The sequence below is a fragment of the Onychomys torridus genome, chromosome 12, assembly GCF_903995425.1.
Source record: "Onychomys torridus chromosome 12, mOncTor1.1, whole genome shotgun sequence".
NCBI classification, from domain to species: Eukaryota; Metazoa; Chordata; class Mammalia; order Rodentia; family Cricetidae; genus Onychomys; species Onychomys torridus.
The window spans coordinates 2,292,589-2,308,107 of NC_050454.1; the positions used below are offsets into that span (position 1 = coordinate 2,292,589).

Consider the following 15,519-nt stretch of genomic DNA (forward strand, 5'->3'; position numbering starts at 1 on the left):
ATCAGGTGTGTTAGACAGGCACAGCAACAGCTTCACAGAGTTCAACAAATGTAGCACACACTAAAGTGAAGCTAAAACTTCAGCCTTAAGGCCTTGTGAAGCAAGTTGATCTGAGAGAAAGCTATGGGAAAGACGAGTTGACAGTTGTGTGTAAAAGTTTACATTGAGTGAAACAGTTGAGTTCTCAATCTCAGTATTAAAAGTACTCATTGGTTTGCCTCCGCATCTAAAGATTAGTGTTTTCAATAGACAAATTTGGTTAGCCTCGTGACCCCAACTTGTTAAAGCAAGTACTGAGGGAGGTTGTGAAACCTTTCCACAAAGCCATGGAACTGTCTAGGCTGGCCTGCTCACAGTTTTAGAGTGCAGAGAGGGAGCAGTCCAGCCGTTTCCACACCAGTCCTATTGTGGAGAATGACTCCCAACAAGTAAGTTTGTTAAGCATATAGCTAGCAAGAGTAAAAGAATATCATCAAATCGGCACTTAAATCATCCTGTACAAATCAGCTTAAAGCTTGCACTCCATCATTCAGACAAGTCAGGCCAAGAACTCGAGGCAGGAACCTAGAGGCAGGAACTGAAGCAAAGGCCATGCGGTGTGCTGCTTACCAACTTGGCTTCATGGCTTTCTCAGCTTGCTTTTTTAAATTATTATTTAATTTCTTAATGTTTTTAATCAAAATAGAATTTTATCACTTCTCTATCCCCTTTCTCCCTTGAACTGCCTCCCTGCTGGTCCCTCACTCTCAAGTTGACTCTGATTGTGTTTGTTACACACGTAAACGTATAAATACGTTTATGTGCAAAGGGGTCTGCCGAGTCCATTTTTGTTGTCTGTGTGTATGTGGTTTCAGGGCTGACCAGTCTGATTGGACAACCAATGAGGGGCTCGTCTGGAGAGGCTAATTCTCCTCTCGGCCATCAGCAGATGCCCGTCGTTCTTCGCCATGGGGTGGAACCCTGCCTCAGTTCCCTTTACGTGTCCCTTGTGGCACTGTTCCATTCTTCATGTGACCGTGTCTAGGAGAGCTGTTCACAAGACACTCCCGGGTAGTTTGGCTTTTATACTCTCTCTGCCTCCTTCCCCACAGTGTCCCTTGAGGCACTGATGCAGGAGCTGTGATGCAGATGTATGTAGATGGGCTGCACTCCCTGCCATCTTTGGTCTCTGCTTTGTGACCAGTTGTGGCTCTCTGTGATGGTCCATTTGCTGTAAAGAGAAGCGTCGTCTTTGACGAGGGGTGGAAGCTGCGCTCGCCTGTGTCTAAGGATGAGCTGTCGAATGAATGGGAGTAAGGCTGTTCTGGCGGAGTGTCAGCTTGCGTTCTTATAATGACCCTGTACCACCAGCCAGGATGACAGTGCCCGAATGGGGTGAGCCCGCCCACATTCATCGTTCTTCAAGAAAGTGCCCCACAGGCCTGTGCTCAGGCCAGTCTGATGGGGCATTTTCTCAGATGACTTCCCAAAGGACCATAGCCTGTGTTGAGTTATAAAAAACTAGCCAGCACAGTGGAGTCATTGGGGCTGGAAGCGGACAGTAGCTCAGACCGAGGGTGATTTGTTAAGTGTAGCAACTCATAGTTCTCATTGTTTAAGCTGAACTGGGTCTGACTTCTTTTAGGACAAAGTGTAACTTTTGCTAATTGTTCCATGTGAACCAAGACTATTTTGTGCCTCTGATGTTACATATGGCATGGTTCAGCTGAGTACTCCAAACACAATAGGCATTTTGAGTCATATTTTTTCCTGTAAAAGGTGGTCTGGTTTTAGCACGATGTGCCCCCTTGCCTTTGACTGTAGCGTGCTCTCTTGCCTTCTGCTTTCAGGGAGGGCATTCATGTCAGTCAGGAGCTGCTGCAGATACCACCTAGTGTTACAGAGCGGTTCATTGAGCTGCTCTGTCAGTTCAGTCCGGACCAAGTCCTCGAGACGCTACAAGTCCTCGAGTGCTACCGTCTGGAGGAAACCATTCAGGTAAGGCCTGCCGCACACACAAGACACATGCGACTTTCCCGGCAGCCTCCCCTTTCCGGGTGCATGCAGGGTCCCAGGCGTGCAGTTCCTTGCAGAAGCTGGGAAGTAGCAAGTGCTGTCACCCAAGGTAGAGTCGTCCCTGCTATAGTCGGCTGCTTTTAAACAGCACTCGGCCCTCCCTATAACGACTGAGGCTTTATGTAGATTCTAACTAGCAAAGTAAGCCTGAAAGGGGAACTCGGCAAGCTCCTGTTTGCAGACAGTGAAGGTTAAATAGTCCTGGTACAGCCTGAAGTGCAGCAGGCTTAATAACATTCCAGTTGCTTCAGCGTGCTCCTTGCCTTGATTTCTTCCTTGTTTCCTTCTGCTTCTGAGTGAGTGGAAGAGACAGAGACAGACATAGACCGTGTGTGTGTGTTTGTGTGTGCAAGTGTGCAGTATGAGGCTAGTATGCTTCCCTTTAAAATTTAGATATAACATTATGTCTTCTTTCCTTTGGCTGCTAACAAACAGTAACCTGTGCTTTCTGCATCCACTTTCTGCTGCCTCCATACTTTAAAATATTGAATTATAAAATATTTCATGAACTGAGAGATGTGCACAGTATCAACTCCATATGTACCCACCAAGTAAATTTCAGTTCCAACTTCTCCTTACTTATTTTACAGATAAAGTATTTTTCTCTTTTGAGGGGGCCCGCCACCCAGCTCCCAAATAAATCACACACAGAGGCTTATTCTTAATTATAATTATAAATGCCCTACCTTAGCTTGGCTTGTTTCTTGCCAGCTTTTCTTAACTTTTTTTGTTTGTTTGTTTTGTGTTTTTGTTTTTTGAGACAGGGTTTCTCTGTGTGGCCCTGGCTGTCCTGGAACTCACTCTGTAGCCCAGGATGGCCTCGAACCCACAGAGATCTGCCTAGCTCTGCCTCCCAAGTGCTGGGATTAAAGATGTGTGCCACCACCACCCAGCTGCTTTTCTTAACTTAAATTAGCCCATCTACCTTTTATCTCTGGGTTTTCCCTCTTCTCTTACTTTGGTAAATCTTACTCTCACTCCATGGCTGGCTGTATAGCTATGTGGCTGGCCCCTAGAGTCCTTTTCCTTCTCTGGCTCTTCTCTCTCTCTCTCCCAGATTTCTCCTTCTGTTTACCCTCTCTGCCAGCCAGCCCTGCCTATTTATCTCTCCTGCCTTGCTATTGGCCTTTTAGCTCTTTATTAGACCATTAGGTGTTTTAGACAGGCACAGTAACACAGCTTCACAGCATTAAGCAAATGCAACATAAAGGTAACACACCTTAAAATAATAGTCTACAACATTTCCCCCTTTCTGTCTAAATAAAAATAAAGGTTAGCTGGGCAATGGTGCCGCACGCCTTTAATCCCAGGACTCGGGAGGCAGAGCCAGGCAGATCTAAAAAAATAAAGGTTTTACTTTTAGTATAACTACATACAACAAAAACAGTTATCAAGTAAGAATTAATTTACAATATTCAGTCCATTTACATTTAATAATTCAGAGAAAGCATTCTACCATCCATCCATCCATCTTAGTGACTCTGAAGTTTTATACCTAAATTACTTTCTATCATATCTAAGAAAAACTGCAGCTATAACTATCTAGTCTTCAATTCCATCAAAGACCCTAGAAGGAAATAAAATTATTTAAGTAAACAAGAAGTGCATTGCAAACAACTTCCAAAAACTCTAGAAATGACAGAGAAATATCTGACTGTCTGGACAGTCACCCAATGTTTTTCTGCAATATTGGGGCATTCATATTCAGCCTACAGGCCGATAATATCTGGCAGACTTTTTATTCAAGCAGGAATTTTGGACTGTCCAACCTTGTTTTGGCAAAGTTCATCAGTCACTTTGCTCTGTGTCCTACAGAATGTCTGGCACACTCTTCTGTGAAGCAGGAACCCTGAAGGAACATCCCTCCTTGTTTTGGCAAAGTTCAGCAGTCACTTTCCAGTGGGTCCTGCATGTCCAGTTTATACAGCATACTGTCAAAGCAGTCAAGACAAGAGCAGTTTCTTTTTCCAGTGGCTAACCTTGCCACAGTGAAAGCAAACTCCATAAGGAGTTTCTTGGATGCCTATCATCTCTGAAGTAAATTGGTGTAGCCAAGAGCAGATGTGTCTCATTGTCATGAAAAGCCCTAAGTTAACAAAACCTTTTAAATGCCATATTCTATAGGTCTCTGAAAGGTTTGAAGACCATCTGTCTGAAATATATCTCTGTGATCTGGAAAGCATACCTATTATCTACAATTTTGATTGTTATAAATGACTAACCACTAACCTATGTTTCCTGATTATCCTATATAGTTGATAATAATAGCTTTCAAAAACTAAAACTTCACCCTACATTTCCAAAGAACTACATAGGCACAATACGTCAAACAAAAATAGAAGCATACATACAATATGTTGTAACAAAAAAAACCTTAATTTTTTATCAATATTCTATATATCTCTAAATGATAACAAACATCCACAACCCACCAAAAAAAATAGAAAATATCCACACCCCCCCAAACTCTTGAGAATGTGGACATCGTTTTCTTTAAACTGCTTCCTGCTATCTGTGGATGAAGTATCTTTAGGGTCCCAGAGAGAAAATCTGAGATAATGGCCAAGTCCTGGGAACATCAGTAATAATCTTTGCTGGTAGATATCACCTGTCACAAGATTCAGGAGGTCTTGCCTGATCAAACCTGATCCGTGTTAACCCTGAAGGATTCCACAACCTCTCATCTCCTGTGGGAACAAACCTCCAAAGCATTTTTGATTTCCACTTGACAAATATATTTTTGACTTCTGTTTTAAAGTTAAGGCATTCCTAAAGTATCTAGATTGGTTCAGTTTTGCAGTCCTGTTCACAATCCCATGTCTGTCAGCAGCTGTCCTTTGCCTTTCAACAATCAAAAAGTTCAACATCAACACAATAACATACAGGATCCAGACTCCTTGTGTATTTTCCACCTCTAGGTGGCTTATTCTTTTCTATATTACTTTATTTCTCTCTTTAAAGACTTTATTATAAAACTATTCATTTTTTTCTATGACTATACCTTTTTAAAGCCTACACATATTGTTAAACACACTGTAACCTGTTTAGAGGTTTTTCCATCTGGACCTCTTTTATTTTGTATCTTTTAGCCTTTTTGACCACATGACCGCAGCTTTGGCAGCTGGCTGGACCCACTTCTCAGGTCAGTAAAGCCAGGCTGAAACTCACGAGCCTGGTCAGAGGTTTGTGCTGAGAACTGCATTCAGCCTTCCCAGAGCTCTAAAATGATGATGTGGCAGGCATTTTTACTTAGTTTGTTCCTACTTAACTTCATACTGACTGCTTGAGGGCTCACTGGCTGACATAAACTGGCCAAAACTCTTAAAGGAGCCGTATTTTTTTTTTTCAAGCTTGGTTCGCCAAAATGTTGTTGGTTGTTTTTTACTTGTTCCTCTTTTGGGGGCCCTACCACCCAGCTCCCAGATAAATCACACATGGAGGCTTATCCTTAATTATAAATGCCTGGCTTTAGTTTGGCTTTTTTTTTTTTTTTTTTTTTTTTTTTTTTTTTTTTTTTTGGCTAGCCTTTCTTTACTTAGCTTGTCTACTATTTGCATCTGGGCTTTTCTTGTTCTCTTACTTCTGTAAATCTTACTCTTACTCCGTGGCTTGCTGTGTAGCTGGGTGGCTGGCCCCTGGAGTCCTTCTCCTTCTCTTGCTGGTTGATCTTTTCTCCTCCCAGATTTCTCCTATTTATTCTCTCTGTCTGCCAGCCCCACCTATCCTTTCTCCTGTCTTGCTATTGGCCGTTCAGCTCTTTATTAGACCATCAGGTGTATTAGATAGACAAAGTAACACAACTTCTCAGAGTTAAACAAATGCAATGTAAACAAAAGTAACATCACTTAAAATAGTATTCTACAATGTTTCTCCCCTCTCCTCTAAGGTCAACATCAACCAAATGCTTGGTGTGGTGTTTGCCCTTCAATTCATGGTTTTTGCTTATAAAATGGACGATAGCTTTACATGCTTTAAAATTTGTATTAATGCTGTCAAAAGGTACATGTCCTATTGTTAATAATTTTCTGCTTTTTTGTTTTGTTTTGTTTTGTTTTGTTTTGTTTTGTTGATTTGTTTTTTCCAGACAGGGTTTCTTTGTGTAGCTTTGCGCCTTTCCTGGAACTCACTGTGTAGACCAGGCTGGCCTCGAATTCACAGAGATCTATCTGCCTCTGCCTCCCAAGTGCTGGGATTAAAGGTGTGAGCTACCACTGTCTGTCTTCTTTCTAGTTTTTAATTAGCTGATCTTATGTTTTCAAGTTTGTCTCATCCATCTTAATGATGATAGAATTTTCCACCAAAGGAAATCTGCCAGTTTGCTTTTTTTCTTTGTTGAAAAGTGTTTAGAGGCTTCCAGGTTTTTGTTGTTGTTGTTTGTGTTTTGCTGTTATTATCAGAGCTGCAAGTGTGTATTCTTGTGTATACGTTCATATGTCTGTATGACTTTCCACTAGAAATGGACTTTCCTCAGGTGTGACCTATCCTTTGATATCATGTGACTTCTAAACATGTGTGTGGGCTACATTCATAGGCGTCCTGGGGTACACATGGCCTGTGCACCTCAGGTTGGCCATGCCTGGTACAGGAGCTAAGTGCTGGTATTTCCAGTATTCCTAAGAGTTTCTGTTCTCATCATTATTTTTGATGCATGTCATTTCCCCACAGCCTTGATGAGTCCTATTTCCTTAACCAGTCGAGAAACATTTCCACTCAATATATTTAGTGTGTTTCATCATGACAGTATGGTGGTGTCAGTGGTGGGTACTCACCTTGGTTCCATTTTCCTGCTGGCTTTTTTGCCTTTCTCACTCTAGATGTTGGGTCTGGTTTCCTCATCCCTTGTTCTTCGCTGACTGGATTCGAAGTGCTTCTTCCTTCTGTCTGGTGCATCTTTAACATGGCTTCTGTTTTGATTTATCACTCCTGTCAGGGTTAGGCTTGTGCATTCCTGTTTTAATTACCCAAAAGGGTTCCCTTCTAACTTCTGTAATTTAACATCTTGTATTTTAGTTTTAATCCATCTATAGGCTGATCAAAAAAAAAATTTTAGTCTTTTTCCTTACATGATGCTACATGGCCCATATTTATGACATTTTATATTTTCTCACTGATTTAAAAAATTATCTTTATTATCATTGTATATGCATATCATTGTGTATATAGATACACACACACTAATGTGCCTCCGTGCATATGTAGAAGCCAGAGGACTCTCAGGAGTCCTTCTACCATGGCATCTAGGAATTGAACTCAGGTCATGAGTTTCCAGGCAGCACCTTTAGCCACTGAACCATTCTGCTGGCCCTCTGTCTGAGTCAGGGTTACTATTGCTGTGATGAGACACCGTGACCAAAGAAACTTGGAGAGAGGAGAGTTTATTTGGCTTATGCTTCCTCATCACTGTTCATCACGTCAGGACAGGAACTCAAACAGGGCAGGATCCCAGAGACAGGAGCTGATGCAGAGGCCATGGAGGGGTGCTGCTTACTGGCTTGCTTCCCATGGCTTGCTCAGTCTTCTCTCTTTTAGAACCCAGGACCACCAGCTCAGGGATGGCACCACCCACACCATGGGCTGGGTCTCCCCCATCAATCACTGATTAAGAAATGGCTTACAGGCTTGCCTGCAGCCCAGTCTTATGGAGGCATTGTCTCAGTGGAGGTTCAGATGACTCTAGCTTGTGTCAAGTTAACATAAAACTAGCCAGCACAACCCCCTTACTGATTTTTAACACCATGCTGTGTTAAATTAAGCTCTACACATGCACAGGTCTGTGTATGGTTCCCTTCTGTTCCTTTGGTTGTTTTTCCGTACATATGTACCACATGTTAGTCAATGCAGCTTTATAGGAAGGCTTATTGTTTGGAGAAAGCCGTGTCCCTTCCCTGTCTTGATAACACTCCAGCAGGGCCTCTTCCCAGCCCTGAGTCACTTAGGAATCACAACACCAAGTTTCTTTAGAGGCTTTCTGGAGCTTTAACTGTGAGCTGTGAATTGTACCAGTGCAGAGAGAATGGGCAGCTCTGTGGCACTGATGTTCACATCAGAAATACTTGCCCTTTTGGATGCCTTCTGGTGAGGCTTTATAAACTTCTTTACTCTTTAAGACAGTCTCACTGTGTATCCCTGGTTAACCTGGAACTGGGTATGTAGAGCAGGCTGGCCTTGGACTCAGAGATCCTGCCTCTGCTCCTGAGCGCTGTGGGACATTTCATCACTGCAGTGCAGAAAGAGACAGACAATCTGTGAGCCTGCCGGTCATAGTGGCAATTTAGTATTTCTCTAGTATTTGCTGGATTTCATTTTCTGTACCTTCCCTCTCTTATTTCTGAATGTACTTAAAATTCTTTTTACTGATTTGGATATTCTTAGTTTATTAATTTTTACTAAAGCCCCATAAGTCAACATCTACTCTTTTCATTTTGTTCTGAATGCTCTCTATAGAATTATAGCTGACACTTTCTAGTTCATAGCATTATTGTTTGTTTATGTGTGCTGGCTTTTCTTCAGGGGATGCACCTCAATCAGATGTGTGACAGATTTGGAAAATAAACAAAGGGATGAATTTGTTCAAAGTAGAACCGCCAGATGGGTTCAGTATAAGACAGGCTCCCCATGCCGCACTGTTCAGCGTGCTGCAGACACAGGTTCATTAATGAGTGTCGGGTGTGTTTTGTGTGCTGTGCTCTTTGTACTCTGTAAACAGAATCTACAGAAGTGATTTCTTGATTTCCTAGATTACACAAAAGTATCAGCTCCATGAAGTCACTGCATATCTGCTGGAGAAGAAAGGAGATGTTCATGGCGCCTTCCTCCTGCTGCTGGAGGTAGTGTTTGAGTGTGCTCACTGTCACACTTCGATCTCTCTGAAATTCTGTCTGTCTTTTTCTCTTGTGTTTTGAGGTGAGCTGCAATAGAAGCATGTTTTCTTTTGTGTGATTTTTTTTTTCATGTCACCATGATGCTTTTGAGATTTTTCTCCTATTATATTTATCAGTGATTTTTGTGTTGTGTAATACTTAGTTATGAGTAAACTGTCATTGTGTCTCCTTTCTCTGGATTGACACCTGGCATATTTCTAGATTTGGAGTCTTCAGGAATAAAATTGTTTTCATCACTCTAGTGCTAAGGTTTTTTGCAAGGGCTATACCATTTTATTATACTCCCAACAATAGAAGCTTGAATTATTCCTTTCTTACTAGTATTTGGGATTCTCTCAATTTAAAAAAAAAAACAAAACATTCCTTCTTGCAAAGATGGTTGTAAAGTATAAAATTCACCCTTTTAGCCACTTTGGTGGCAAGTGTACCATTCAGCAAGGCCAAATATAGTCACATTGTTATGCATCAGCCACCATCCATTTACAGAACTGTCCCAGCATCCAAATCTGCAGTAGTACATGTGTGAGCTGATGAGAGCCTTTGACATGGGTGTGGCAGTAGTTGTGGAGAGAAGAGGTATGAATCTGGGAAGTTGACTATCATTTGATTATGATATAAAGGGGAGGGAGGATAAATGTTGACATTGACTTAAAAACTGAAAATCCATAATTCAAAGCTTTGGCTTACAAGGCACCCAAGAAAAGGAGCCCTTTGAATTATGGGCAGAATTGGTGACACCTGATCTCTGCAGCCATTCCTACACTGCAAGCTATGTATGTGGACAGGTCGCCAGTGCTGAAGGACAGCAGAAGAACGCTAGATGTGTTTATTTACTTACTTAAATGTGATCTCTATGGGCACATGCAAGGCACAGTGTTCATGTGGAGGTCAGAGGACACGTTGCAGGAGTCCTTTCTCTCCCTCCACCATGTGGGTCCCAGGGATGGAACTCAGGTCCTCAAGGCTTGCTAACAGGGACTGAGCCATCTCACCAGCTCTTTCTTTGGGGTTCACTTCTAAAATGTGTGTATGTGTGTCATGGGTAGAAATAAAAAGTTTCTTGTCACCTCTGTGTTTTTACCTCCTAGAGACTGCAGAGCAGACTGCAAGAGATAACACGACAGGGTGGAAGTAAGTTCGTGGATGTAAAATGCTTTTCCTCCACTAACCTCATGTGAAAAATGTTATATAATGTACTGCCTAAATTTAGTAATGACTACACTTAGCCATTTTCATAGTTACCCTTTATCTACTTTAACATAGATTGAAATTTTAGTGGTCTTCAAGGATGCTGGACAGGAAGCCATGCACCACTGTGGTGTGATGAGGTTAGCTATGCAGGGAATGCAGTGCCTCTCTCTGTCCATGGTCATCTCCAACTGCATTTGCATGCATATGACTTGGCTGTGTGTGGGTCCATAACTAACATGCTTAAACTTGGTGTCCTCTGCCAAACAGCAGCAGAGCAGAGCATCTGGCCTGTGGCCCCAAGCAGTAAGTATGGAGTGATTGACACAGATAGATAAACTTTGTTGTGTTTATTTGACATTTCTTTCAATTTTAAAAATTATGGTAAAATAAGAAAAAACTACCAAAAGTATCAATGGCAATAAATATCGTGCTGCAATGCATGCTTCATCATTACCTGGTTCAATTTTTGTATCACCCAAGCAGGTCTGCTGTGAACATTCTTGTCATGCAGATATTTTCTTTTGGGTTCTCACTTTCATTTCTTTTGGGTGTAAAAACAAAAGTGGGGTGACTGGATGAAGTAGTAATTTTAAAAGTTCCTTTGTGCTGGGAGTCACATGCAGAGTCTCATTCATGCCTGCCAGGCAGATGTTCTAACCCTGTTTTTAGGGGTCTCCCTATCCACACCATGGTTCACATCCTCTGCAGTGTGTGGGATCGGTCGCACCACATGCTCATTGACACATTCATCCTCCCTTCTCTCCGTTCTCTGTCAGTCATGAGGGTGTCAGGGCTCCCTTCCTCCACTCCTCCCCTTCCCTCCCTTCATAGTTTCCTTCTGTGGCATCAGGTGTTTTGATTGGCCGAGCATTTTTTCATGTACTTATTTTGACCATTTGCAAATTTCTTCCTGGAAAAATATCTGCTGTGTTCCTCCATCCATTTTTAGTCAAGTATTTGTTTTCATATTCCTTGACAGTCTAACATACCTTGCCAGACGTTCAGGGAATCCCTTCATAGGTGAGTTTTAGATTATCTTACCGCTTAAAGAACCACACCCCCTCCATTCCTCTAGTCCTCTTTTATCCAGCAACTCTGTAGCTAATTTGCCCATTTTTAAAATATAAGATCTTTATTGACAGATAATTCACAATTTCCCTGTTTGCACAATTAGATAGACTTTAGTCCAGCATCCTCATAGGCCCATGACACCATCACCACTTCCTTTTTTAGAACATCGCTGTCTTCAATTTCTTTTTTTCACTTTTTTTTTTTTTGAATGCTGAATGCCATTTATTGAAGGAGGGAGGAGGTCTTAAATACAGGCTTACAGCACAATGGGAGAACCCCAGAGGGCAGAAGTTTGCTTTTGATGTTTTTTTGTTTGGAGCCGAGGATCGAACCCTGGGCCTTGCGCTTGCTAGGCAAGCACTCTACCACTAAGCTAAATCCCCAACCCTGCTTCTGATGTTTTACAATCTTGCATCTAAGCTGTTAACACCCAATATGCTGGATACACAGACAAGGAGCTTCCCTTAAGCATTCAGGAGGGTGGAATCTTGCAGTGAATTATCATAGAAATGATATCAAGGTCAAGGTCAGCAAGCAAGGCAACAGTTACCCAAAACGGGGACCTTTTCCTAAAAAATGAGCTTCTGACTTAGGTTGCGTGGGACGTCAGCAGGTCACCTTACCCATCATGGAGACACCTGTCCAGGCCACACAGGTGTCCTGTCTTAGGTTGGTGAGCACCCCCCAGGTATTACCTGTCTCTGAATACTCATTATCATACATTGCCCATATTTTTTTATGCTTAGGTCCTAGGTAGCAGTTTGTGATGGATCCTGGCCATCTTGTATTACACTGTGGCTTTTTGGAACCTATGAAAATACTTGATTTTCAAACTAGACATCTAGTTACTACTTTTGAACTGTCAGTACACGCTCAATCAGTTTGATTATATTGTATTTGGTACATTTTGTGATTTTTTTTTTTTTTTACATTTAGTGTTACAAGAATAATTTTGCAAATATATGAATGGCCAAGGGACAGTAGGAAAGGTATTTCCCAGCTGCTGTCGTAATTTGTAGGCAGCATGTCCAGAAGCCAGTTTCCCAGAGTTTTCAGTCTCATAACCCATCCAGTAACAGCCTTGTGCCTTCAGATTCACTGTTGACAGTGTGCTAAGACATCCAAATATCTGCTAAGTTCATGGCCTTGTGTTTAGTCTTCATGAGTATCACATAGTTGATTAAACCACAGCCCTCCCTCCCTCCTCATGAAGGAGACACAGGGAGATAAAGCTTGTAATAAAAGTTGAACAGAGTGTGTCAGAGGAGCCATGGGAACGACAAAGGAGTTGAGGGTTCAGGAGTCAGTATGTGTTATGGAAGACATATACAGAGCATGGAAGGGGCTTTGAGGCTTAGGGCGGGAGTGTGTGGAAGTGGCCAACCAGTACCTCAGGGGAACACAGGTAAGGAGAAGCCAAAGCAGAGTGTCTGTTGTTAAGGACTGAGGATCTTTGGTGGTTTCTGTACAGAGAGGTGGTCTGATTGGACTTGTATGAAAGCAAACAGAAAGGTAGACTCTGGAAGTCAGAGATGTCATGAAGAGCCAGGGCTCCATCTGGGGTCAGGGAGGGGCATAGCAGGTCTACAGGTAGAATAAGAAAGGGGTAGGAAAAGGTCAGGGAACTTGGAGATGTTGACTCTAATTTCTCCGGAATTTGAGGTGAGTAAGATGAGTTACAGGACACTTGATCAAAGTGACTAAGGAAGGAAGTTTCTCTTAGCTCACAGTTTGAGGGTGCTGTCCTTCACAGTGGGGCAGGGGCAGGAGCCTGAGGCAGCTGGTCATGTGGAAGACAGAAGCAAGGACACTCAGCTTGCTTCTCCTTATTAAATCTGGACTCTAGCCCTTGGGAGAGTGACACACATGTTCTGGGTGGCTCTCCCAGGTCTTCAGATAAAACTTTTGGACACACCACCATCCACACCACGACCTCCACACAGGGGTATGTTTCCATGGTGATTATGAATTCAGTTCAGTTGACAATGAAAATTAACCAACTAAAGCTAGACACAGAGAGGGGGGAAGTGCATGTTTCACAGAAGCTCTGAGGTCTCAGTAGCATTATCTTTGACGTTTATCCTCTTTCCAATCTAGATACCAAGGAGGCTTTTCCACTGAAGGGTGTTGAAGATACCATGGTAGAGACAATTGCTCTTTGCCAGAGAAATTCGCAGAATTTGAATCAGCAGCAACGAGAGGTAGGCTGATACCTGCTTAGGCGTGTAAAAACTTGTTCTGTGTGGAGACTCGCAGTTAATTCTATTTCCACTGCCCGCTTGGCAACCTGAATTTAATTTGTTTGGGCTTTAATCACTTTTTAGTGCTCCCAGGAGTGTAAGGCTCTTGACGCCATTAGCAGGAGGATCTGGCTCCTTTCTTTCACAAAGGCCCCAGGAGGCCCATGGATTCAGCTGCAAAGTGTTGGTGTGGGAATGCCGGGTGCCTGTGGTGCCTGTGGAGCGGAACTTCTGTTTCTGCCAGGTGGTGGAACTGGTCGGCAGTCGTCACCATCTCTTCTGCTCACAGTGGGTAGGAGTGAGGGTGAAGAGCAAGAGTAAAGCCCTCGGGGGTACCAGAGTGCAGCGGAGGGAGGGTAAAGGGAGGCTGTAATACGGTGATTCTCAGCCCTGGCTGCACATGGGAGTGGCCTGGGGGCTTTGAACATTTTCATTCCTTAATTAACTGACGGTCTCTGCGCTACCATCAGTACGCCCTGATGCTGCTGTGTACGTGATTCTAGTGAGTAGCCAAGCTTAGGAAGCTCTACTGCGAACAGTGCAGACTGAACGGAGTTAAAGCATAAAACCGGGGGAGGTGCAGCTGAGCGCCCCGTGCAGTGAGACAGAACCACGGGCGGGCGCCTTGGGACAGAGGGCCGAATTCTCCCGGGCTCTTACAGGGGAGTTTAGTAACTAGCCCGTGTGAGGCCCGGGGAGCGCTGATGGCGGTTAGCTGTAGCCCACACACAGATTCTCTGTCTGTGCTTACCCCTCCAGTGTTCCTGATCTGGCATCATACTGATAGCAAGGCCTCTTCTCACATACTGGGTTTCTCAAATGGGGAACTAAGGTTAAGTTTTCATATGTGTAGCTGAAGTCTTCTCCAGTCCTGCCCAGCCCCAGAGGCTTATTAATTAAAACTGCTCGGCCAATTAGCTCAGCCTAACTACTGACTAGCTCTTATATTTAAACTCAGCCCGTTTCTGTTAATCTATATGTTGCCACGTGTTCTGTGGTTTTACCTGTGTGCCATTACATGCTGCTCCCTGGATGGCAGGCTGGCGTCTACTGACAGCCTTCCCGCCTTCCCACAATTCTTTGTTTGCTTATCCCACCTATACTTCCTGCCTGGCTACTGGCCAATCAGCATTTTATTTATCAGCCAATCAGAGCAACACATTCACAGCACACAGAGCGATATCTACAGCACATATGTATGTACGATATATGTTAAAATAAAAAATGCATCTTGGCATGTTTTCTGTCTTCATAATTTTATAATTATGTTTCTGTCAGGGATTGTAAAAAGTATGCGTAAGGAACATTTACATATAGATTTTTTTTTCCTTATGAGAACTTTTTGGTGAAATAACACAGATACCTTAAAAAACTCATTCAGTAATGGAGACTCAGGCGTGACAGCAGTTAGAGTGCTTGACATGAGCAAGAGGGCTGAGTACAGACCCAGAGTCCACATAAATTCCAGGGATGTGATGTGATGGCTGTTAGAAGCTAGCCTTCTATATGTTCTGGGTTTGACTGATGGTCTCCATGTACACACGCATACATGCACACATATACTCATGCAGATACACACACTAACCTTTACTTCTTAATTATCCTGAACAGTTTGTAATAATAGCTTTCAAGGACTAGAACTTTACATTTTTAAATGAGCTGCACAGGTACAATACCTTAAACAAGAGTAGAAAAATATATATATATATATATATATATATATATATATATATATATATATATAAAACAAAATAACCTTAAATTTGTAACAATACACAAAATTCCATACCAGTGTAAAAATATTTCAGACTACTAGTTGCTTTTTAGTTTAAAAGTAGAATCAATAGTCTGTTGTGAAATATTATTTTAAGGTGTGTTACTTTTGTTTATGTTGCATTTGTTTAACTCTGTGAAGTTGTGTTACTGTGCCTGTCTAACACACCTGATGGTCTAATAAAGAGCTGAATGGCCAATAGTAAGGCAGGAGAAAGGATAGATGGGGCTGGCAGGCAGAGAGAATATATAAGAGGAGAAATCTGGGAGGAGAAAGGGGAAAGGAAGTAGCCAGAGAGGGAGGAGGA

General features: G+C 42.6%; 1 protein-coding gene across 1 annotated transcript in view; it reads left to right on the forward strand.

Moving 5' to 3' along the window:
• Vps8 (VPS8 subunit of CORVET complex) overlaps positions 1-15,519 on the forward strand; it is a 203,649-nt gene that overhangs the window by 122,935 nt on the left and 65,195 nt on the right. The window contains exons 35-38 of the mRNA XM_036204062.1: positions 1,830-1,977; positions 8,793-8,882; positions 10,025-10,067; positions 13,296-13,399. Of these exons, the coding sequence (XP_036059955.1) occupies positions 1,830-1,977; positions 8,793-8,882; positions 10,025-10,067; positions 13,296-13,399 (385 nt within the window). The remainder of the gene's footprint in view (positions 1-1,829; positions 1,978-8,792; positions 8,883-10,024; positions 10,068-13,295; positions 13,400-15,519) is intronic.